This window comes from Acartia tonsa, unplaced genomic scaffold (assembly GCF_053477335.1).
Source record: "Acartia tonsa isolate MP-2025a unplaced genomic scaffold, ASM5347733v1 sca2, whole genome shotgun sequence".
NCBI classification, from domain to species: Eukaryota; Metazoa; Arthropoda; class Copepoda; order Calanoida; family Acartiidae; genus Acartia; species Acartia tonsa.
Genome location: NW_027649596.1, coordinates 147,592 through 173,975, shown reverse-complemented (window position 1 = coordinate 173,975; position 26,384 = coordinate 147,592). Strand labels below are relative to the sequence as shown.

The 26,384-nt window shown below is 31.3% G+C and overlaps 2 protein-coding genes across 3 annotated transcripts in view; both read left to right on the top strand.

Moving 5' to 3' along the window:
* The window catches only part of LOC145310509 (uncharacterized), a 32,502-nt gene extending 25,716 nt beyond the window's left edge, over positions 1–6,786 (top strand). The window contains exon 6 of the mRNA XM_080150455.1: positions 5,952–6,786. Coding sequence (XP_080006581.1) covers positions 5,952–6,659 — 708 coding nt within the window. The 3' untranslated portion in view covers positions 6,660–6,786. The remainder of the gene's footprint in view (positions 1–5,951) is intronic.
* A 149-nt stretch (positions 6,787–6,935) lies between these two features.
* Positions 6,936–26,358, top strand: LOC145310494 (uncharacterized). Of its 2 annotated transcripts, none has more exons than XM_080150444.1 (3): positions 6,936–6,994; positions 7,964–8,051; positions 24,938–26,358. In XM_080150444.1, exon 3 carries the CDS (start codon positions 24,962–24,964, stop codon positions 25,964–25,966), a length of 1,005 nt encoding a protein of 334 aa, XP_080006570.1. In that variant the 5' UTR covers positions 6,936–6,994; positions 7,964–8,051; positions 24,938–24,961; the 3' UTR covers positions 25,967–26,358. The 2 variants fall into 2 exon arrangements, with proteins under 2 accessions (XP_080006570.1, XP_080006569.1); XM_080150443.1 differs by lacking the exons at positions 6,936–6,994; positions 7,964–8,051 and adding exons at positions 22,413–22,512; positions 23,612–23,699.
* The last annotated feature ends 26 nt before the right edge of the window (positions 26,359–26,384 follow it).

Sequence of the window (26,384 nt, the reverse complement as noted above, 5' to 3'; positions counted from 1 at the left end):
TGTCAATTTCCTAATTGCGCACCTACTCAATATATTTTACTTGATGTGTTGTTCTGTCTTTACTGCTTTGATTAAAATTTTTCAAAAAAGAGTTGTTTTATTACAATGGTCCCAAAAGTTTTATAATAAAATTTTCTTATTTGTTTGCTTAACAACTTTGGAGACACTAGTGAATTTTCATTGGTTGATTCATTAAGTTGAGTGTTCAATCATTTCAACCACTAATTTTTATCTACAGAAGGGTAATTATGGGCATCATCATATGGAATTTTCTGCTACTCTGGTTTATTTGAGCTTGGCTTTTATAGATGTTGTCATCAATGTTTTTCTTCTACAAAAAACATATTTTCAGTTCTATGTGAATGTATTATTTATATTTACCAGTACCACCCTAACTCATATACTTTCTGGGATGGTGGAAAAGGGGTGCTTACTCCAAACTTTGAAATCCCTCATTTTACTCCACTGCCTCAAATGTTATTTTTACTTCGCCCATTTATCATTGAAGACAATTAAAATAGGAGGAGTTGCTAAATATTATAAAAATAATTATGTTAATTAAACCGGGTCGGGGGGGATGGTTGGGTTATAAAACCATATCACCTCTGCACACAATATAAATACTGGCTCCCATGTTTATAAGCTTTGCTTTTATCAAGTTTTCACACTTGTTTATTCAGTGTATAAAGGGATAAGACAATGGCTGATAAATTGATGTACATCCTCAATGATGAAACACAAAATTACCCCTTCTTAAGATTACAATTAGTGTCTAAAGGTTTAAACATTCAACTTAATGAGACAACCAATCATAATACATTAAAAGACCCCAAAGTTGTTGAAGCAAATATTAAGAAAACTGATTTTAAAACTTTGGGTACCATAGTAGTAAACAGCCTAACGTCCCCTCCCTCCCTGCTTTTTATTACTTGATTTAAAGCTATCTTACATTTGCATCTGTATGTCTACAACAGTAGCTCTCATAAATTTAGGCATGTCAGAATTGTTCTGATAATTCCTTTAACAATAAGTAAAGGATCTGTAAAATTGTTAAAGAAAGTCTTTTGTACTTTTAAAATTATTAGCTTTATTGACAACAACTTGGATATGACTTTTACAATCTGTATTACTTGTCTGACCGCCTGTTTTTTCTTGCTTTGCTTCTATGGAAGTTTTCATCCTTGTTTCAGTTTTTACATGAATTTTGTGTTTATTTGAAAATATTAAAAAACAATATTATATGTTTTTATTAAAAAAATGATATTTCAGGATATTGAGAGAGGATATACCAGCATGAATACCTGTGATATTTGTAATAAAAATTTTACACAGAAATCTTCTTTGGTTATTCATATGAGGGTTCATACGGGTGAGAAACCATTCTCATGTGATCAATGTGGAAAAGCATTTGCACGGAAAGATAAACTGATTATACACAAAAGGATCCACACTGGTGAGAAGCCCTACTCATGTGATCAATGTGAAAAGACTTTTGCACATAAAGATAAATTGACCCTTCATAAAAGGATCCATACTGGTGAGAAGCCATACTCATGTGATCAATGTCAAAAGACATTTTCTCAAATTAGTACTTTGACTGTACATAAAAGGATCCATACAGGTGAGAAGCCATTCTCATGTGATCAATGTCAAAAGACATTTAAATCTAGTGGGGAATTGACTGTCCATGAAAGGATCCATACAGGTGAGAAGCCATTCTCATGTGATCAATGTGAAAAGACATTTAAATCTAGTGGGGAATTGACTGTCCATGAAAGGATCCATAAAGGTGAGAAGCCATACTCATGTAAACTTTGTGACAAACATTATATCTCTAGTTCAGCGCTAGCATATCATAATAAATCCATTGGACATTTAGAAATGATGAAAACTTGTAATAATACAGATCAACCTTTTGTATCTATTAGTTTAATTAAATGTGAAGAAGTTTATATCAAGGAAGAAATTAAAGAAGAAGAAATATTTGATAAAGATCCTCTCTCTATCCAGATGAGAGCTGACAATATTGAAGAAAATATTAAACATGAAATAGAAGATCCTCTTTCCTGTCAACAGAATTATGATGAAGATAGAATTGATACTATTGATATTGTTCATCATAAAATATAAATATAAACATTTAATTGTTATAGGATACAAATGTTTATTTAGAGAGACAGGATTAATGTCAATTGCTCAGTTCAAATAAAAATCTCAATATCATTTTAATTGTTAAAAAGCAATTTACATTACAATCATTAATTTAATGGTTTCTGTGTGAATAAAATATTTAAATATATTATTTTCAGATAAATATTTATAAAACATAAAAATGCACCAAGTATAGATAGCAATGTTACAAAGAAAACAAGTTTCCTACCAAAATTGTTTCTAAATGCACAGGTTATTTATTTTTTTACCCACTAAAGGCTCCACCTTATTCTCTTGGGGCTTCACCTTAATAGGATTTAAATTGTTGGTTCTAGAAAGGGGGTGGTAGCTTTCGCAGAATTCCGTAATGGTGTGAGTTTTAAGACTTTAGAATAGGAGAAGAACTCTATAATTCGGTATAGTAGTTGCTTTAATTGGGTATAACGTAGATTTGTGAAAAAACGGTGGCTGAACCGCCGCTCCCGCCAAAAAATGTCGATCTTTTTTCTCGTTTTCTCCCCAAACTAGCAAATTATGAATCATTTGAGACAAACTTTTATTCTAGGTATAAAATTTACACTATATTTTCTCCGGAACTTTTTTTTTGTAGAGTTGGGACATATTTTTAATACTAAAAAAAGTGTCCAGAGCCAAGAAAAGGTCAACATTATTAGAAAATAATAAGTTTGTCTTAAATGATTCAAATTTATGTAATTTAGCAAGAAAAAGCAAAAAAAATTAGCGGGACATACCGGTTTTCAGTGGCGGTTTTTGCCGCCGTCCCTTCACAGTTCTATGTTGAACCATATTCTACTCCTATTTTAAAGTCTTAAAACTCACACCATTACGGAATTCTGCAAAAGCTACCTCCCCCTTTTTTAAATAGATATTCATTTCCATCTTTTTTTATTGTAAATATCATATAACAAGGATGAAATCATCCATAAAAACAAAGTTCTAAAATCAGAAGATTGTGCAATAAGGCGGGTTGATTTCCAACTTTTTTATTACAAAATGTTTTACCCCGAGAGGAAATAAAGAGGGCATATCTCTGAGGTAGAGTAACAACTCCCTTAATGGTGTTATATTCTTAATTGTGGCCAATGCTAAACTTTCCTGATTATTGTAGATATTTGAGTATATTTATATTTATAAATCTTCGCAGATAATATTTTATCATTAATTGGTTAAATGACGCATCAAAAAGTTTTACCTCTCGAGTAAGCTGTTCCTTATTTGTAAAAACCAAGGGCTTTTAACCATAGTAAGATGAGCACATTTTTTTAGGCGTTATAAAGGGTTTAGTTTGGTAATTCCAGATAGTATAGAGTGCTTCTTAGGAGTTGGGGGGGGGGGGGGGAGGGGGGACAGAGTTTTACTCCTTAACAAACTTACCTATAATATCCATTTAATTTAGATGACAATTTTTCATGTCACTTTTATTAATCTAAATCTTTTCTTGAACCTATTCAAGTTTCTCATTTATCTAAACAATAATTTGCCGCCAGAATTTTCTTTAAAAATAACTCCACACCCTTTTTAAAAAAAAGATTTGTTTTTCCAATTTTTTGGGTGGTTTTAGTAGGAGGAGTCCGCGTTGAGCATCATATTTAAGTAAATGGGAGGAGATTTTGTTTGGCTTTAATTATAAACTATTGTTAATATTTTAGGTTAATAATCGAATCGAAGTCAGTCAGTAACTAACATTTATAGTGAACAGAGAGAAATTCATTATACAGATCTACTTTATATTATAAGGTATTTATATATTTAACTGCGAAGATTTTTCTATAATTACGGTCCGACCGTCCGCAACGGTCAGCTCTTTTCGTTAATTTGGTCATGTTAGGATTGTCTTATTGATTTCAAACTTTGCATGATAATTCCTATAACAGTTAGGTAACAAATGTATAATTATTACCAGAATGTCTGTACGTTCATTTAAAATGTTGATTTTTTATTTTATTGATATAAAATTTTTATATAGTATAATTATACTCTTCTTCTGAGTTTTTAAATACTGATTCCTATTACAACAATGTACAATATAATACCTAAGGAATCATTTCTATAATAAAGTCCCCAAATTATCTGTACTTCTTTGAAGCATTTTTAATAAGAAATATGCATATTTATCAAAAATACATTGCTAAGGATTTGTGTGATTTTTCTGACAGTCTAAATTGTTGAGCTTGGTTTTTAAAGATATTTTGATTATTTAAATATAAGTTGATTTAGAACAATTAAAGTAGGAGGAGTTGATAAATATTTTTTGATTATAAACAATAAATAAGGGAGAGGAGTATATAAAAGCATATTAGCCTCTATGCAATCACTCTATTTTTGTCAATGTAAGGTTATCAGTCTGATTTGTCAAGTTTTGCTTTTATAATTACCCCCCTATCCTCTAGAAGAAAGATGACAAAATATTTTTTTAAAAATGTCAATAAGGTATGTTGTGGTAATAATGCAATTTTAAGAAAATCCAGCCTTAATTAAAATTTTGTTTAGACTTTTACATTTATATTCGGCTTATTTAGTTTTGACGTCCATTATGTGTTAATGTTTGTCCTACCATTTCAGAGCTACTCCTTTATGAATGATGTCATTCTTGTTTTATTACTGTTTGTAAAAATTTCATGCCAATTTCCTAATTTTGCACCTCCTCTATATATCAATTGATGTGTTGGTCTGTCTTTACTGCTTTGATTCAAATTTTTCAAAAAAGAGTTGTTTTATTACAATGGTCCCCAAAGTTTTATGATAACGATTTCTTATTTGTTTGCTTAACAACTTTGGGGACACTAGAGAATTTTGATTGGTTGATTCATTAAGTTGAGTGTTCAATTGTTTCAACCACTAATTTTAATCTATAGAAGGGGTAATTATGTGCATCATCATAGGGAATGCTCATAGATTTATTGGCCATTTTTCTACTCTGGTTTATTTGAGCTTGGCTTTTATCGATATTTTCATCAATGTATTTCTCGTAGGATAACAATATTATATTTCTATGTGATATATTTATATTCTATCTATATTTATCGCCTTAAATCATAGACGTCTTAGGTTGGGGGTAAAGGGTTGCTTACCCCAAACTTTGAAATCCCTCATTTTATTCCCCAGCCTCAAATATTAAATTCTAACTCATTTATCATTAATTTAGAACAATTTATTTATATTTACCGCCTTAAATCATAGACGTCTTAGGTTGGGGGTAAAGGATTGCTTACCCCAAACTTTGAAATTCCTCATTTTACTCCCCTGCCTCAAATATTAAATTCTAACTCCGCCCATTTATCATTAGTTTAGAACAATTAAAGTAGGAGGAGTTGCTAAATATTATAAAAAATAATTATAAAAACTAAATCAGGGTTTTATAACCCAAATATGGGGGGTGGGGGGTAATAAAACCGTATCAACTTCTGTTTGTGGGCTTAGCTTTTATAAAGGTTAACATCCTTATTTATTACTTTCTTACATTTGTCTGTATGTCTATAACAGTAGCTCTTATCGTAAATTTAGGCATATCAGAATTCCTGATGATTCCTTTAACAATAAGGAAAGGATTTGTAAAATTGTTAAAGAAAGGTCGTTTGTTCTTTGAAAATTATTTAGCTTTATTGACAACAACTTAGATATGACTTTTACAATTTTTGTTGCGTGTTTTGCTGTCTGTTTTTCTTGCTTAGCTTCTATGGGAGTTTTCATCCTTGTTTCAGTTTTCTAAATGTTGTGTTTATTTGAAAATATTGGAAAAACTATATTATATGTTTTTATTAATTAAAATATTATTTCAGGAAATTGAGAGAGGATATACCATCATGAATATCTGTGATATTTGCAACAAGATTTTTACACAGAAATCTAACTTGGTTGATCATATGAGGGTCCACACGGGAGAAAAGCCATTCTCATGTGGTCAATGTGAAAAGACATTTTCTCAAATTGCTAATTTTTCGAAGCACAAAAGAATTCATAATGGTGAAAAACCATTCTCATGTGATCAATGTGAAAAGTCATTTACGACTAGCAGTCACTTGAACAGACATAAAAGGATCCATACTGGTCAGAAGCCATTCAAATGTGATACATGTGAGAAGGCATTCTCACAACAAAGTTCATTAGCTGATCATAAGAGAGTCCATACAGGAGAGAAGCCATACTCTTGTGAATTATGCTTAAAATCTTTTTCCTTTAGTTCAAGCTTAACAAATCATTATAAATCAGCTGGACATCTCAAGAAGTTAGAATCTACTAAGAATACAGATTCACTTTCTGCTTCTACCAGTTTTGTTGATTGTGGCGAAGCTAATATTAAACTAGAGATAAAAGAAGAAGAAACTCTTGATGAGGATCCTCTCTCTTTTAATATGGAGGCTGAGAATATTAAAAAAACTATAAAACAGGAAATAGAAGAAGAAGAAAGTCAGGATAATAATTCTCTTTCTTGTGATCAGAGTTCTGTTGAGAATTATATAAAGACTATTAACATTGTGAAAGATTAAATTAAATATGCTTAACTCTAAGATAATAATATTTTTAACTAAAAAAAGAAAGCTCAATTTTCAGTACCTAAATTAAATAGCTGTATGTAAAAAGATTATATTACCTACCTTCTAACTTATTTTTTACTTAAGATTAAGAACTTTTTTCATTCTATTTCTTCTACATTTTTAAATTGATTTGATAAGAATTTTAAAGTTATCTCTCTGTGTAAATCTGTAATTCTTGTTTGTCTTTTTTACATATCATTTTTTATTTCTTGATTATTATTTATTTTCAGAACATGAAAATGAAATTTAATACCATGGAATAATAAGAATATCACAAATAAAAACAGGTATTTGGACACTCTTAAGTTAATGGGTTAGAAATTGGCTAAATGTTTATTTATAGTCTATGGAAGTTTTTAGGCTATTTTATATACCTATAGAACAACACCTTAAAGTAAAAAATAAATTTTATAAAATTGTGTCGTCATTATCTAACTAAAATACAAGCTTTTTATAATTAGTCTGTCCGACTGTCCATCCCAAACAGTTACCTCATTTTTTTAATTTAAATAAGTTAGAATTTTACTATCGATTTTAAATTTTGCATGGTGATTCCTGGTACGATTTAGAAAGCGTAGCAACTCTATAATTGTTACCAGAATGTACTCCATTTCAAACATGTTGATTTTCAAATTTTTTAACAACAAATTTGTATGTGATATAATTATCCGATTGGATTTTTAGAATACTGATTAATGTTCGTTTGTCCTTCCATTTCATAGCTTCGCATTCATGGATGTTGTCATCCTTTTTATAATTTTTCTTTATAAATTCATGTACCTTACCTCGAAAATTTATGTAAAGGTATCTTGTTTTAATTTAATATCATATTTATATGAAAAGCAAATCTACAATTTTGCTATCTATCAGTTTATACACGTTAAAATCAGGGATCTAAAAGGATAAGACAATGTCCATAGCTTAGATTTGTTCTTTGTAAATTAATGTACATGTATAAAATTAATACACAAAATTACTCCTTCTGCAGGTATAAATTTTTGGTTGAAACGTTTGGACACTGGACTTAATATATCCACCAATCAGAATGCATTTATGGTCCCCAAAGTTGATGGTCAAACGAAAAAGAAAACGTAATTATAAAACCGTTAGGGACTAGTGTAATAATCAGCTCAATGTCTCCTCCCTCCCTGAATTTGCCGCCATTATCTTTATCTAAAATAACACCATATCATAGTTAAGTAAATGGGCGGAGATTTAGTTAATTTTAATGAATATAACTATTGTTTATGATTTAGGTTAATAATTGTATCATTGTCAGTCAGTAACTAACATTCATAGTGAACAGAGAGGAATCCACTATACAGATCTACTTTATATTATAAGGTATTTATAGTTCCTTTTGTTCTTTACTACAGAGATAGTTAGGGTTAGATATATATACTTATCTTTTAATGTATAAGTATAGATATATAACATTAAAAGATATTAAAAGATATATATATACTTATCTTTTAATGTATAAGTATAGATATATAACATTAAAAGATAAGTATATATAATTATATCTAAACCAGTTGTAGAGACCTTTTTTTGCTAGCAAATTTTCTTTCCTCTTTTATAGTGACTTAGGTGTGTTAATATTTCTGATGCTATTGGATGATATTCAAAGACCCACTTGAAAGTCACCACAGGGTTTCCGCCTCATGAAAGTTGAACACAAATTTTTTTAACCACTGCCCCATCTATTCTTTTACTTAAATATCGGATCTATATGAAAATCATTATGCATTAGTTAAAGTATTTTCAAAACACACACAAATATTATTTTACCAATATATTTTTTTTATATGCATAATTAATTATCTTAAAAACATTTCTCCTGAAATACCCTGTAATTTTAGTATGAAGCACTAATTACTTAATAAATAATCGTCAACGTCTTTTTGTCCATCTATCTGTTTGAAAGAAATGTTATGTAGGAAATGTGAATTTCTTGGCTGCTATTCAAGTTAGACAGTTTTTTTTGTTTGTAAAGATTCCCTATTTTAATAAGCATCAAATATTTAATTTACATGATTTATTGGTCTATCGGTAATGCTCTGGGTTATATTAAATTACTATAAGATAAATTTATTGCGGATTTTTTTCGGCGATAGATAATCTATCTTAAACTCACTTTCTTATGCTATTTAATTATTTTCTACAATTAATGTTTTTGCATTAAAGAATATTTTTTTGATGAAACTATTTTAAAAAGACGAGTTTCCATTTTAAAAATGATAAATATTTAAGAACTGACCAAACACCCTAAACATGATTTTAGGGCATAATATCTGGGGGATTCATATATTTACTATGCATATTACTACTACTATTAAGCCATGCGAAATAATACTTATGTAACTTTTTCAAACACTTTTTTCTCCTTGAAATATTAAGAATCCCTTACAATTTTTTTTAAAAGCTAAAAGTTTTAATTATTGATAAATGGAATATTTAAGAAAATTTGTAAAAACACCATATCTCTTGGTTTCAATTTTTGATTAAGCCCTCCAATAAAACATAAAAATTTTAATTAGTTTTTTATTGTTTTTTATTGTTTATAGTTGGGCGTTATTTGATTCTTGTTTATTACTTTCTTTCTACAATTTTAAAAGCAAAGCTTTCTTACATTTGTCTGTACGTCTATAACAGTAGCTCTTATCGTAAATTTAGGCATATCAGAATTGTTCCTTGATTCACATAACAATAAGCAAAGTAAAATTATTACTAGAAAATCGTTTATCCTTTCAAAATTATTTAGCTTTTTTGACAAAAACTTGAATATGGCTTTAACAATCTGTATTGCTTGTTTATATGGAAGTTGGTATTCTTGTTTCAGTTTTTACTTGAATGTTGGAAAAACTATATTTGATCTTTTTAGTAATAAGAATAATATTTCAGGAGTTTGAGAGAGGATATACCAGCATGAATACCTGTGATATTTGTAACAAGAATTTTACACAGAAATCTCACTTGGTTGTTCATAGGAGGGTTCATACGGGAGAGAAACCATTCTCATGTGATCAATGTGAAAAGACCTTTACAAAAAGTGGTAACTTGACTGTCCACAAAAGGATTCATACTGGAGAGAAACCATTTTCATGTGATCAATGTGAAAAATCCTTCTTTGATAAAAGTGCTTTGATTAAACACAAAAGAATTCATAATGGAGATAAACCATTCTCATGTGATCAATGTGGAAAGTCTTTCTCTGATAAAGGTAATTTGACTCAGCACAAAAGAATTCATACAGGTGACAAACCATTCTCATGTAAACTTTGTGACAAACATTATACCTTTAGTTCAGAGTTATCAAGACATAAAAAATCCCCTGGACATTTAGAAATGATGAAAAGCTGTAATAATACAGTTTCAACTTCTGTATCTATTAGTTTAATTAAACGTGAAGAAGTTTATATCAAGGAAGAAATTAAAGAAGAAGAAATATTTGATGAAGATCCTCTCTCTATCCAGATGAGAGCTGACAATATTGATCCTCTCTCTATTGATATGTAAATGAATGAGAGTGTTGTAAATAGTTTTATCAGAGAATTATAAATATTATTTTACTTTCTGATATAAAAATCCAAACATACAACATAATTTATTATCCAATTTTAATTAATACCCTTAACATCTCAGATACTTTTTTTCTCAGTTTAATATCAAACTTCCTAAAATGTGAAGAGTTTGTCCAGCCGTTTATGAGATAGTATTAAGTTTAACCATGCATATATACATAAAGAATGACATTAGTTTATATAATACCAGCGGCTACTCCCCTAGAGGCCTCTAGTGGTACTTTAAATGTTATTGTTTGTTAAAGTCTCTACGATAATTCTTTACGTACGATACCTCTTTATTTTACGTTGAAGTCGAATTTTTTGTTATTTCTCTTGGGAGGTCTGTGGTACCCTCCCCCAAAATAGTTATAAACCTTTCGGGAACCATGAGAATTTACCCTGTTAAGGAGAACCCGATCGGTTCAGCGGTTAGCGAGATCCTTCGGTACAGACACACAAACAAACACCCTGTTACTTTAGTTTAAGGATAAATTTGTATTTAAAATGACAAATATTTTGTTTTTATTTTGACAACATGTTTCCATAATGTAGAATAAATAATGGAAAATTAACTTTATACTATTTTTATTGTTTTTTAGTTTAAAGACATTTCATTTATTTGTTTATTTATCTTGTTGTATAAATAAAATAATTGTCTAATGTAAATATATTATTTTCAGATTAATCTATAAACAAATAAAAATGTACAGAGTATAGATATCAATAAGAAAGAAGTTTTCTCCTATTTTTGTTTACAAACACACAGGTTATTCACTTTTTTATTATTAAATGTCTATTATAATTAGGGTTGGTCAGTCTGTACACCTGCCCGTCCGTTCGTACTTATGTCGGTAATGGTAAACTCTTTAATTTAGACATGTTAGAATTGTCCTTTTTAACTTTGCATGCTGATTTTTAAATTTTGACAACAAATTTCTGTATGATTTTTTGATGTATTTTTTTGACTAGTGATTCCTAGGATAACCAAATTTTATTATTAAAGGGGGACGTAACTGAAGCTTTTTTGATGCAGGGGGGGGGTTTTCTCAGGAACCACTTGATGAACCGTGTAAATTTTTTGGACTTAAGCTTTTATGGGTATGAACATCTTATGGTTTCAAAGTCAACCCCCTACCCCCACCCCCTAGCCCCCCGGGGCTCAAAAACCCCCTAAAAATGAACCTAACCTTAATTTTCTCAGAAACCATTTGACCAATAGGGATGATTTCTTAAACTTAAGCTTTTATGGCTATAAACTAACTTCTAGTTTTAAAGTTACTCCCATGCCGCCAACCCTTAGCCCTCCGGGGCTCTAAAAAACCCTAAAAATGAACCTAACCTAAATTTTCTCAGAAACCATTTGACCAATAGGGATGATTTCTTAAACTTAAGCTTTTATGGCTATAAACTAACTTCTAGTTTTAAAGTTATTCCCATGCCGCCAACCCCTAGCCCTCCGGGGCTCTAAAAACCCTAAAAATGAACCTAACCTTAATCTTTTCAGAAACCATTTGACCAATAGGGATGATTTCTTAAACTTAAGCTTTTATGGCTATAAACTAACTTCTAGTTTTAAAGTTACTCCCATGCCGCCAACCCCTAGCCCTCCGGGGCTCTAAAAAACCCTAAAAATGAACCTAACCATAATTTTCTCAGAAACCATTCGTCCAATAGAGATGATTTCTTAAACCTAAGCTTTTATGGCTATAAATTAAATTTTGGTTTAGAAGTCACCCACCTGCCGCCAACCCCTAGCCCTCTGGGGCTCCAAAAAACCCTAAAAATGAACCTAACCTTAATTTTCTCAGAAACCATTCGACTAATAGAGATGATTTCTTAAACTTAAACTTTTATGGTTATAAAATAAATTTTGGTTTAGAAGTCACCCCCCTGCCACCAACCCCTAGCCATCCGGGGATCCAAAAAACCCTAAAAATGAACCTAACCTTAATTTTCTCAGAAACCATTCTTTCAATAGAGATGATTTCTTAAACCTAAGCTTTTATGGCTATAAATTAAATTTTGGTTTAGAAGTCACCCACCTGCCGCCAACCCCTAGCCCTCCGGGGCTCCAAAAAACTCTAAAAACGAACCTAATCTTAATATTCTCAGAAACCATTCGACTAATAGAGATGATTTCTTAAACTTTTATGGTTATAAACTAAATTTTGGTTTAGAAGTCACCCCCCTGCCGCCAACCCCTAGTCTTCCGGGGATAAAAAAACCATAATAATGAACCTAACCTTTATTTTCTCAGAAACCATTTGACCAATAGAGATGATTTCTTAAACTTAAGCTTTTATGGTTATAAACTAATTTCTAGTTTAGAAGTCACCCCCCTGCTGCCAACCCATAGCCCTACGGGCCTCCAAAAAACCCTAAAAATGAACCCAACCTTGATTTTCTCAGAAAATATTTGACCAATAGAGATGATTTCTTAAACCTAAGCGTTAATGGTTATAAACTAAATTTTGGTTTAGAAGTCACCCCCCTGCCACCAACCCCTAGCCATCCGGGGATCAAAAAAACCCTAAAAATGAACCTAACTTATTTTCTCAGAAACCATTTGACCAATAGAGATGATTTCTTATACTTAAGCTTTTACGCTTATAAACTAACTTCTAGTTTTGTAGTTACCCCCCTGCTGCCAACCACTAGGCCTCCCGGGCTCAAAAAACCCTAAAAATGAACCTAACCTTAATTTTCTCAGAAACCATTAATTCAATAGAAATGATTTCTTAAACTTAAGCTTTTATGCTTATAAACTAACTTTTAGTATAGAAGTAATTCCCCTGCGCCAACCCCTAGCCCTCTGGGGCTCAAAAAACCCTAAAAATTAACCTAACCTTATTTTTTTCAGAAACTATTTAATCAAGATAGATGATTTCTTAAACTTAAGCTTTTATACTTATAAACTAACTTATAGTTTAGAAGTCACTCCCCTGCCGCAAACCCCTAGCCCTCAGGGGCTTAAATAACCCTACAAATGAACCTAACCTTAATTTTCTCCGAAACTATTTGACCAAGAGAGATGATTTCTTAAACTTAAGCTTTTATGCTTATAAACTAACTTATAGTTTACAAGTCACCCCTGCCGCAAACCCCTAGCCCTCAGGGGCTCAAAAAACCTCTAGAAATGAACCTAACCTAAAAATCAGCATGTTTTAAATGGATATTTTGACTTTCTGTTAATAATTATAGAGTAGCTACGTTTTTTAAATTTTACCTTAATGCTATAGAAATTATCAAGTTTAAAATCAATAGGACAATTATAATATGTCTAAATTAACGAAGAAAAGCTAACCCTCACAGACCAAACCTAGTTAAAGAAAACAAAAATTTTAACGGGGGGGGAAGTTTGTACAGTTATAGGAAATGAAATTCAGTATTAAAGTTTGGGAGGGCCGTGTGGGCTTGTTTTTAGAGTTATCAACCTAATTCTTTTTGTGAGCTCTCTTATATGACTGGATCTACACATAAAACTTTGAAAATTTAATTTTGGGACTTTCCCTCTAGGAACTAGTGGAGCAAAAGACCCCCCAAAACACTAAAAATTTAAGTTCTGAGCTTATTTTTAGAGATATTGAGATGATTTTTTTTCAGAAACCTTTTTTAAAGATATCAACCTGATTTTTTTTAAATAATACTTTTTTAACATAACTAGATCAACGAACCATTACAGATTTCATTTTGGGACTTTCCTTCTAGGGGCTAGTGGAGCAAAAGACCCCCCCAAACACTAAAAATTTAAGTTCTGAGCTTATTTTTAGAGATATTGAGATGATTTTTTTTTCAGAAACCTTTTTTAACATAACCAAACTAAGTAATCATTGCAGATTTCATTTTGGGACTTTCCTTATAGGGGCTTGTGGAGCAACAGACCCCCAAAAACACTAAAAATATGCGTTCTGAGCTTATTTTTAAAGATATCAACCTGATTTTTTAAAAATAATACTTTTTTAACATAACTGAATCAACGAACCATTACAGATTTCATTTTAGGAGCTAGTGGAGCAAAATACTCCAAAAACACTGAAAATATGAGTTCTGTTTTTTTTAAAGAAAACTTTTTTAACATAACCGAACCTGGTAACTTTTACAGATTTCATTTTGGGACTTTCCTTCTATAAGCTAGTGGAGCAAAAGACCCCAAAACAATAAAAATATTTTTTTAATGTAAATTTTTTTCACATAACTAGGTAATCATTACAGATTTTGATTTGGCACTTTCCTTCAAGAGTCCAATGAAAATGCGCTTGAATCAATTCACAGTCATAGTATCATTTTCAAATAATATGTAATATTCTGAGAAAAAAAATTATATTAAGAGGAAAGTCCCAAAATGAAATCTGCAATGATTGCTTAGTTTGTTTGTGTTAAAAAAGTTTTCTGAAAAAAAACATCTCAATATCTCTAAAAATAAGCTCAGAACCTGAATGTTTAGTGTTTGGGGGTCTTTTGCTCCACTAGCCCCAAAGAAGGGAAGTCCCAAAATGAAATCTGCAATGATTACTTAGTTTGATTATGTTAAAAAAGGTTTCTGAAAAAAAATCATCTCAATATCTCTAAAAATAAGCTCAGAACTTAAATTTTTAGTGTTTGGGGGGGTCTTTTGCTCCACTAGCCCCTAGAAGGAAAGTCCCAAAATGAAATCTGTAATGGTTCGTTGATCTAGTTATGTTAAAAAAGTATTATTTAAAAAAAATCAGGTTGATATCTTTAAAAATAAGCTCAGAACGCATATTTTTAGTGTTTTTGGGGGTCTGTTGCTCCACAAGCCCCTAGAAGGAAAGTCACAAAATGAAATCTGTAAGGGTTCGTTGATTCAGTTATGTTAAAAAAGTATTATTTAAAAAAAATCAGGTTGATATCTTTAAAAATAAGCTCAGAACGCATATTTTTAGTGTTATTGGGGGTCTTTTGCTCCACAAGCCCCTAGAAGGAAAGTCCCAAAATGAAATCTGTAATGGTTCGTTGATCTAGTTATGTTAAAAAAGTATTATTCAAAAAAAAAACAGGTTGATATCTTTATAAATAAGCTCAGAACGCAAATTTTTAGTGTTTTTGGGGGTCTGTTGCTCCACAAGCCCCTAGAAGGAAAGTCCCAAAATGAAATCTGTTATGGTTCGTTGATTCAGTTATGTTAAAAAAGTATTATTTTAAAAAAATCATGTTGATATCTTTAAAAATAAGCTCAGAACGCATATTTTTAGTGTTTTTTGGGGGTCTGTTGCTCCACAAGCCCCTAGAAGGAAAGTCCCAAAATGAAATCTCCAATGATTACTTAGTTTGGTTATGTTAAAAAAGGTTTTTGAAAAAAAATCATCTCAATATCTCTAAAAATAAGCTCAGAACTTAAATTTTTAGTGTTTGGGGGGTCTTTTGCTCCACTAGCCCCTAAAGGGAAAGTCCCAAAATTCAATTTTCAAAGTTTTATGTGTAGATCCAGTCATATAAGAGAGCTCACAAAAAGAATTAGGTTGATAACTCTAAAAAACAAGCCCACACGGCCCTCCCAAACTTTAATACTGAATTTCATTTCCTATAACTGTACAAACTTCCCCCCCCCCCCCTTAACAAAGTATAGAGTCCCAATGCGGTTCCTGAGAAAACTGAGGTTAGGTTATTCCTCTGAAAGCCTACTAAAAAAAAAATTACTAGAAATTTAAGCTAAAGTATATTTTTTAGGGGTTTTTGAGCACAGGGTGGCTATGGGGTGGGTGACTTCTAAAAAAATTTGGTTTATAACCATATATCTGCCAAACAAAAAGTAGTTTATACCCATAAAAAATCATCGCTATTGGTTTTTTGTAAGCCCAGGAGGGCTAATGGTTTGCATGGGGGGGGGGGGAATTCTAAACTAAAAGCTTAAGTTTAAGAAAATTTAGGTTAGGTTCATTTTTAGGGTTTTTGAGCCCTGGAGGGCTAGGGGTTGGCGGGCGGCAGGGGGGTGACTTCTAAACCAAAAGTTAGTTTATAACCGTAAAAGCTTAAGTTTGAAAAATCATCTCTATTGATCAAATGGTTTCTGAGAAAATTAAGGTTAGGTTCATTTTTAGGTTTTTTTTTGGAGCCCTGGAGGGCTAGGGGTTGGCGGCAGTGGGGTGAGTTCTAAACTATAAGTTATATTATAAGCAGAAAAGTTTTAGTTTAAGAAATCATCTCTATTGGTCAAATGGTTTCTGAAAAAATAAAGGTAAGGTTCATTTTTATGGGTTTTTTGATCCCCAGAGGGCTAGGGGTTGGCGGCAGGGGGGTGACTTCTAAGCCAAAAGTTAGTTTATAAGCATAAAAGCTTAAGTTTAAGAAATCATCTCTCTTGATCAAATAGTTTCTAAGAAAATTAAGGTTAGGTTCATTTTTAGGGGTTTTTTTTGAAGCCCCGGAGGGCTAGGGGTTGGCGGCAGTGGGGTGACTTCTAAACTAGAAGTTAGTTTAATAGCATTATAGATAAAGTTTAAACAATTATCTCTATTGATCAAATGGTTTTTGAGAAAATTAAGGTTAGGTTCATTTTAGGGTTTTTTTGGAGCCCCAGAGGGCTAGGTGTTGGAGGCAGGCTGGTGACTTCTAAACTATAAGTTAGATTATAAGCAGAAAAGTTTTAGTTTAAGAAATCATCTCTATTGATCAAATATTTTCTGAGAAAATAAAGGTTAGGTTCATTTTAGGGGTTTTTTTATCCCCGGAGGGCTAGGGGTTGGCGGCAAGGGGATGACTTCTAAACCAAAATTTAGTTTATAACCATAAAAGCTTAAGTTTCAGAAATCATCTCTATTGGTCGAATGGTTTCTGAGAAAATTAAGGTTAGGTTCATTTTTAGGTTTTTTGAAGCCCCGAAGGGCTAGGGGTTGGCAGCAGGGGGGTGACTTCTAGACCAAAAGCTAGTTTATAACCATAAAAGCTTAAGTTAAAGAAATCATCTCTATTGGTCAAATGGTTTCTGAGAAAATTTAGGTTAGGTTCTTTTTTTAGGGTTTTTTGGATCCCCGGAGGGCTAGGGGTTTGCGGCAGGGGTGTGACTTCCAAACTAAAAGTTAGTTTATAACCATAAAAGCTTAAGTATAAGAAATCACCCCAATTGGTCAAATGGTTTCTGAGAAAATTAAGGTTAGGTTCATTTTTAGGGGGTTTTTGAGCCCCGTGGGGCTAGGGGGTGGGGGTAGGGGGTTGACTTTGAAATCATAAGATGTTCATACCCATAAAAGCTTAGGTCGAAAAAATTTACACGGTTCATCAAGTGGTTCCTGAGAAAACCCCCCCCCCCCTGCATCAAAAAAGCTTCAGTTACGTCCCCCTTTTATTATCTTTTTAATCAAATCCAAAAAAATAAAGTATGTCCTTAAGGGGATTATTGAGCACCTTTTCAAAACTATGGCCTTAAAATTCTCCTCTGTTAAAAGGTAAATATGCACCTTAAATAAAGGCTATATGTTTTAAAACTTATTTTATATAAATAAAAAATAAATTGCAGCCATTTTCTTTATTGAAAATAACACTATATCACATTTCATTAAAGCTTATTCAGTTTCTTATTAAAGTAGGAGGAGTCTGCGTTGAGCATCATATTTAATTGAATGGGCGGAGATTTTGGCTTTAATTATAAACAAGAGATAACTATTGTTTATGATTTAGGTTGATAATAGAATCAACGTCAGTCAGCAACTAACATTCACAGTGAACAGAGAGAAATTATACAGATCTACTTTATATTATAAGGTATTTATATATTTAACTGCGAAGAACATGCGCAAATAGGTTTTTTATTATTCATATAACAGTTAGGTACAATATAAAAGCCTAGCAAATCTATAATCGTTCCCAGAATGTCCGTATGTCCATTTTAAACATGTTGATTTTTGACTTTTTTAACAAATAATTTTGTATAATTTGTTATAATAGTCCTATTCATCTGATTTTTGGATTACAGATTCCTATTACAACAAGGCACAACGTTTAAAGGAAGCATCTCTATGATCAAGGTCTAAAGTGTAAGAATATCCTTAAAACAGTATCCTATAATTTAACAGTTTTGCAACAATTTTACTTATGATTTTATTAAACTTTTACATTTATTCTGCTTATTCTGATACTCTATATGTGTTAATGTTCCATTGTCCTACCGTTACAGAGCTTCGCTTTTATGGATTCTGTCATCCTTATATTGTAAATAATTTGCCGACTATATCCGAATATCGCACCTACTCTATATATCACTTGATGTGTTGGTCTGTCTGTACTGCTCTGATTCAAATTTTTATGAGAAATATGCAGGGATAAGATAATGGCCAATAAATTGATGTACATCCCCTCAATCACAGTGGGATCCAGTGGGACATCCAAAAAATTTAAAATTGACTTTTATCTATCCTAGGAATTAATAATGGCTGTAAGTAGACAGCTAGAAAAGAAATTTTTAAAAAATATTCATTTTTGGCGGATTTATGCCATTTTTAAAAAAGGTAGTGAAAAATTTCTTTTCAGTTTTGATGATTTTCCAGATTTTTTTACACAATTTTTTCAAAGCAACAAAAAATACATTTATGTTCATCTTATGAAAATAATTTTTGATTGAGGTACTTTTCAGATACCTGTACCAATGTCTAATTAAAGAAAAATTTTAAAAAAATATTTTTTTGGTGGTGTAAATTGACATTTTGTGAGAAAATTTCACCAAAAATATTAAGATTTTTAACCCCAAAAAATCAGTTTTCTCCATTTTACCCAAAAACGGCCAGGATGCCCCAGGTTTTGCAATAATAATATTAATATGCAACATGTATTGTGCATAAAACAGTTTTCATAACCTGGGGCCTCCCGGCCGTTTTTGAGTAATTGAGCATTTTACATTGCATGGTTTGAACAATTTCTTGTTAATTTGAAATTTTCCCTCGTTAGAGGGGGAAGGAGTCATTTTAGAGCCCAAAGTCATCTCTGCAATATTTTCAAACTTTTTGAGGCGGAACTTTCTCTACTTATGCAATATTTGCCTCCGGCCAACCGTTTCGCCGTTATTTGCCGCCGTAGGTGTGATTTTTAACGATTTTTGCCGTTCTCGCGGTTTTAATGGACATTTAAGGGAACAAGGAGTCCTTAAAAAAAGATGACTTATAAATACTTTTATTTTAGCAATTAAATTTGCTAAATTTCATGTGTTCTGAAAAAAATTGTATTTCTAACTGGTTTTGGTTCAGCAGAAATTCAAATTCGGGGATTAATTATAATATTGCAAAAACATTATTTATGCGTCTGAGAGAGAGAGAGAGAAATATACGTTTGAGAGAGAATATAATATAAGCAATTATGTTTATATTCTTATACAAACTTTAAATGAAGATAGCTAGACTTAGAATAATGGTATTAACACAAAATCAAAAGTGTTTTGAAAATAATGTTATTGTTGTTTATATCTGTAAAAAAAACATTAGAAAACATGCCTTATTAGTGTCCTATTTTACTTATACTGGACCTACCTAAAAATGCCGGGACTCGAACTGGGTGCACCTGACGCTATATTCATGTTCACAAACATTGTTTGCATTGAAGAAATATTTCCATAGACGTTTATTTTGTTAAAATATTCCTATCCTAACTAAAGTTATGAAGGTTTATAGATTTTTTTAAAAATAGGATAGCTTCGCTCCTCCAAAACTGCCAGACGTACTTATCAAATGCACATTAGAAGTTAACAGGAGCAAAATTGATGTTATTTTTGAGTTTAAAGCAAAAGAAATTACATCATTTCGTCAAATACAAGCTTTTTTATTGATGTTTACTTTTGTCTACCCTTAATGTCCCGTTTTTTGACAAAAGATCCCACTGTGCAATAATGAATCATAAAATTACACCTCTTTTAGATTAAACTTAGTGGTTGAACCTTTTAAACAATCAACTTAATAAACCAACCAACCAATCAAAATTCAGTAAAAGTCCCCAAAAGTTGATAAGCCAACGAATAATAAAACGTTATTTTGCAACCCTCTAAATTATTGTAAACATTTTACTCCGCCCATTTTTACTTAATTAATTTAGAATAATTATGATATGGGAATTACTAAAGGTGTAGTGACTCGTAACATGACATACCAGCAATTTTATTTTGGGTTCTACTACCAGATAAGGGGGGGGGGTTTTTAATGCAACCATCTCGTAATCAGTGAGCAAATGGCACTTACAATTCGAATTTCGATCTGAAATTTTGGATGAGTAATCCTTGGTAGGTCTATTTTCCCTAAATCGAACAAAAAGTTGAAAAAGTAACGGCTAACGGCTCAGACGTTTAGCCGTTTTTTGGCTATTTTTAGGGCAAATCTGCCATAAATTATGTAGGAATCAACTTTTTGAAACATATTTTTGCTTTAAATCATGTGAAATGATACAAAAAAAAACATTTTTAGATTTCTAGTACCAGCAACTAGCGGCTAGAACCGTTTGAAAACGTTTTGGAGCAGCATAGAGTATTATGTGGAGATAGGTTTTGTGATGATTTCCCTTGAAAATAGTTTTAAAAATGGCTAAACTGCTGAGCCGCCAGCCGTTAGCTGTTACTTTTCCAACTTTTTGTTCAATTTAAGGAAAAAAGGCCTACTAAGGATTACTCATGCAAAATTCAAGATCAAAATTCGAATTCTAAGTGACATTTGCTCACTGATTACGAGATGGTTGCATTAAACCCCCCCCCCCCCTTGGGTAAACTTAATTTGGTTGTGTCAATAATTACACCAAGTTTTGGTATCTTTCAAATAAAACCGCCATTTCCCGCCGCCGCAAAAATAAATTTCCCCTTACAAGCAACCCTGACATTTTTTTGACACAGCCAAAAAGATTTTACCCAATTATCTCTAAAACTAAAGGAGTAGCAACCAAAATAAAATTGTTGGTATGTCGTGTTACGAGTCACCACAGTTTCCCCCTCCCCCTTTTCTTTATTGAAGAACATAAAAATGGTGACTTTATAAACAAGTTTTTTTTCTTTTTGTAAAATTTACTTTCGCCGTAAAATCCCTAAATTTCATAAAATTATATAAAATTCATAAAAATAATTTCAGGAGATTGAGAGAGGATATAGCAGCATGAATACCTGCGATATTTGTAATAAGGATTTTAGACGGAAAGATAACTTGTTTGTTCATATGAGGGTTCATACTAGAGAGAAACCATACTCATGTGATCAATGTGAAAAGACCTTTGCAACTAGTAGTAACTTGACTGAACATAAAAGGATTCATACGGGAGATAAACCATACTCATGTGATCAATGTGAAAAGTCCTTTTCTCAGTGTAGTGTTTTGTTTAAACACAAAAGTATACATACAGGGGAGAAGCCATACTCCTGTGATCAATGTAAAAAGACATTTTCCCATAAAGGTGATTTGACCAAACATAAAAGAGTCCATACGGGGGAAAAACCATTTTCATGTAATCAATGTGAAAAAAGATTTCTTAAAAATAGTGATTTGACGGTCCATAAAAGGATTCATACTGGAGAGAAGCCATACTCATGTCAACTTTGTAACAAACATTATATCTCTAGTTCAGCGTTATCAAAACATAATAAATCCCCTGAACATTTAGAAATGATGAAAAGCAATAATAATACAGTTCCAACTTCTGTATCTATTAGTTTCATTAAATGTGAAGAAGTTGATGTTAAAGAAGAAATTAAAGAAGAAGAAATATTTGATGAAGATCCTCTCTCTATCCAGATGAGAGCTGACAATATTGAAGAAAATATTAAACATGAAATAGAAGATCCTCTTTTTTGTCAACAGAATTATGATGAAGATAGAACTAATACTATTAATATTGTTCATCATAAGATATAAAAATAAAGATTTAATTGTCATAGGATACAAATGTTTATTTAAAAAGACAGGATTAATGCCAATTGCTCAGTTTAAATAAAAATCTAAATATCATTTTAATTGTTAAAAAGCAATTTAATTTGTTAATTTTTTTTTCATTTATCAAAGGCTATACAAAGTTGTTTAATCCTATCTATATTTTGCTTACAACTTATTTTTGTATGTGATTTATTACACTTTAATTTTCTGTGAATAATTTTGATGTTTTTAACTATCATTAATTTATTGGTTTCTGTTTGAATAGAATATTTATCAAATGTAAATATATTATTTTCAGATAAATATTAATTATATATAAAAATGCATTGAGTATACCTAGATAGCAAAGTTACAAAGAAAACAAGTTTCCTACCAAAATTGTTTCTAAATGCACAGGTTATTTATTTTTATACCCACTAAAGGCTCCACCTCATTCTCTTGGGGCTTCACCTTAATAGGATTTAAATTGTTGGTTCTAGAAAGGGGGTGGTAGCTTTCGCAGAAATCCGTAAGGGTGTGAGTTTTAAGACTTTAAAATAGGAGAAGAACTCTATGATTCGGCATAGTAGTTGCTTTAATTGGGTATAACGTAGATTTGTGAAAAAACGGCGGCTGAACCGCCGCTCCCGCCAAAAACTGCCGATTTTTTTTCTCGTTTTCTCCACAAACTAGCAAATTATGAATCATTTGAGACAAACTTTTATTCTATAAAACTTACACTATATTTTCCCCGGACATTTTTTTTTGTAGAGTTTGGACATATTTTTAATACTAAAAAAAGTGTACAGAGCCAAGGAAAGGTCAACATTATTAGAAAATAATAAGTTTGTCTTAAATGATTCAAATTTATGTAATTTAGCGAGAAAAGACAAAAAATATTAGCGGGACATACCGGTTTTCAGCGGCGGTTTTTACCGCCGTTTCTTCACAGTTCTATGTTGAACCATATTCTACTCCTATTTTATAGTCTTAAAACTCACACCACTACGGAATTCTGCAAAAGCTACCTCCCCCTTTGTTAAATAGATATTCATTTCCATCTTTTTTATTGTAAATATCATATAACAAGGATGAAATCATCCATAAAAACAAAGTTCTAAAATCAGAAGATTGTGCAAATAAACATAAACACTTGTGAGATAAGTTCTCACAAGTGTTTATAAGCAGAATATTTATTTACAGGTTTGACAAAGTTTTATTTGTTACAGTAGCTAAAATACGGTGTTGGTACAAAAGACCTAAATTACAATAGACCTAATCCTACAAAAAAACCTTATGACAAAATACATATTATATCATCAAATAATGAATGATAAATAATAATTTGCCGCCAGAATCTTTTGCCGCCATTTTTACCTTTTAACAAAAATAATTGCTTGTCCAGTTTCTGATTAAAAGTGGGAGGAGTCCGCCGCATTGAGCATTATATTTAAGTAAATGGGCGGAGATTTTGGGCAGTTTTATTGTTAAAGCAAGACTATTGTTTATGATTTAGGTTGATAATTGAATCATAATCAGTCAGCAACTAACAATCAAAGAAAACAGAGAGAAATCCATTATACATATCTACTTTTTATTATAAGGTATTTATATAATTTTTAAATGCGAAGTTTTTCTATATTTATGATCGACCCGTCCGTCCGTAACAGTCAGCTCTTTTCGTTAATTTGGACATGTTAGAATTGTCTTATCGATTTAAACTTTGCATGATGAGTTCTATAACAGTTAGGTACAGTTTAGAAAGCTTAGCAACTCTATAATAGTTTCCAGAATGTCCGTACGTTTAGTTAAGTTGTGTTGAATTTTAACTTTTTTAACAACTAATTTTTTATGTGTTATAATTATCCTATTCATCTGATTTTTGGAATACTTATTCTTATTACAACAAGGTACAATATTTCAAGGAAGCATCTCTATGATCAAGGTGTAAAAATGTAAGAATATTTTTAAAACAGTATCCTATAATTCTTAACAAATTTACTTTTAATTTTTTTTTAGACTTATCAAAGATAGATTGCAAATTTTTCTTTGAGGTCCCCAAAGTTTTATAATAAAGTTCTTATTTGTTTGCTTAACAACTTTGGGGAAACTGGTGAATTTTGATTGGTTGATACATTAAGTTGAGTGTTAAATCGTTTCAACCACTAATTTTAATCTACAACAGGAGTAATTATGTGCATCATCATAGGGAATGTACATAAATTTATTGGCCATTGTCTTATCCCTTAAGATTTGCTGTTTTAGATGTTGTCATCACTGTTTTTATTTAAAATTTATTTCCAGTTTTATGTGAATGTATTATTTTTATTAACTCATATACGTCCTGGGATGGGGGTAAAGGGGTGCTTACCCCAAACTTTAAAAAAATTAGATTCTAACTCCGCCCATTTTTCATTGATTTTTTAGAACAATAGTAGTAGGAGGAGTTGTTTAATATTATTATAAACATCAATTATAAAAACTAAAACTAGGGGGCGGGGTTGGTTGGGTTATAAAACCATATCAATCTCTGTACACAATTTATATAAATGCTGTCACTCCATGGTTGTCAGCTTCATTTTTATTAATGTTGTCATCCTTGTTTATTACTTTCTTTTTACAATTTTTAATAGCCAACCTTTCTTACATTTGTCTGTACATAATATTATTTAGCTTGAATATAATTTTTATAATTTTTATTGCTTGTGTTCCAGGCTGTTTTTTCTTGCTTTGCTTCTATGGAAGTTGTCATTCTTGTTTTAGTTTGAACCTGAATGCTGTGTTTATTTGAAAATATCGGAAAATCAATTTTGTGTTTTTATTAACAAAACTAATATTTCAGGAGATTGAGAGAGGATATACCAGCATGAATACCTGTGATATTTGTTACAAGAATTTTACACGGAGAGATAACTTGGTAGTTCATAGGAGGGTTCATACTGGTGAGACACCATACTCATGTGATCAATGTGAAAAGACATTTGCACGGAAAGATAAGTTGATCCTTCATGAAAGAATCCATTCAGGAGAGACACCATACTCATGTGATCAATGTGAAAAGACATTTGCACGGAAAGATAAGTTGATCCTTCATGAAAGAATCCATTCAGGAGAGACACCATACTCATGTGACCAATGTGGAAAGACATTTTCTCAGAATGGTGATTTGACTAAACACAAACGGATCCATACAGGTGAAAAGCCATACTCATGTGATCAATGTGTAAAGACATTTAAAGATAGAAGTCATTTGACTGTACATAAAAGAATCCATACTGGTGAGAAACCATACTCATGTGATCAATGTGTAAAGACATTTAAAGATAGAAGTCAATTGACTGTCCATAAGAGAATCCATACTGGTGAGAAACCATACTCATGTGACAAATGTGGAGCGTCTTTCACCAAGAATAGTAGTTTGGATGTACACAAAAGAATTCATACAGGTGAAAAGCCATTCTCATGTGATCAATGTGAAAAGACATTCAAACAAAGTGGTGAATTGACTAGACATAAAAGAGTTCATACCTGTGAGAAACCATACTCATGTGACCAATGTGGAGCGTCTTTCACCAATAGTAGTAATTTGACTGTACACAAAAGAATTCATACTGGTGAGAAACCATTCTCATGTAAACTTTGTGACAAACATTATATCTCTAGTTCAGAGTTATCAAAACATAAAAAATCCCCTGGACATTTAGAAATGATGAAAACCTTTAATAATACAGTTCCAACTTCTGTATCTATTAGTTTAATTGAATGTGAAGAAGTTTATATCAAGGAAGAAATTAAAGAAGAAGAAATATTTGAAGAGGATCCTATCTCTATCCAGATGAGAGCTGACAATATTGATCCTCTCTCTATTTAAATGTAAATGAATGAGAGTGTTGTAATTAATTTCATCAGAGAATTTCTTCCTGACAACATATTTTATTATCCATGTAAAAAAATATCCGTAACATCTCTACTTCATCATATGACTAAAAGCATCGCCCCTTACTTATAAGGATTTAAAGATTCTTTTTGTTCTTAGTTTAATAAAACTTTCTAAATTAGTGAACTGTTTATCCAGCCGTTTATGAGATAGTATTGACCAAGCATACATACATCCAGAAAGACATTCTATAAGTGTATATAATAAGCTATTTGTATTTAAACTTAGAATTAATTTATTGATAATGACAAATATTTTGTTTTAATTTTGACGACAATAAATAATGTAAAATTAATAAAACCTTATTTTTATGTTTTTTGGTATGAAAACGCATCATTGATTTGTTTATTTA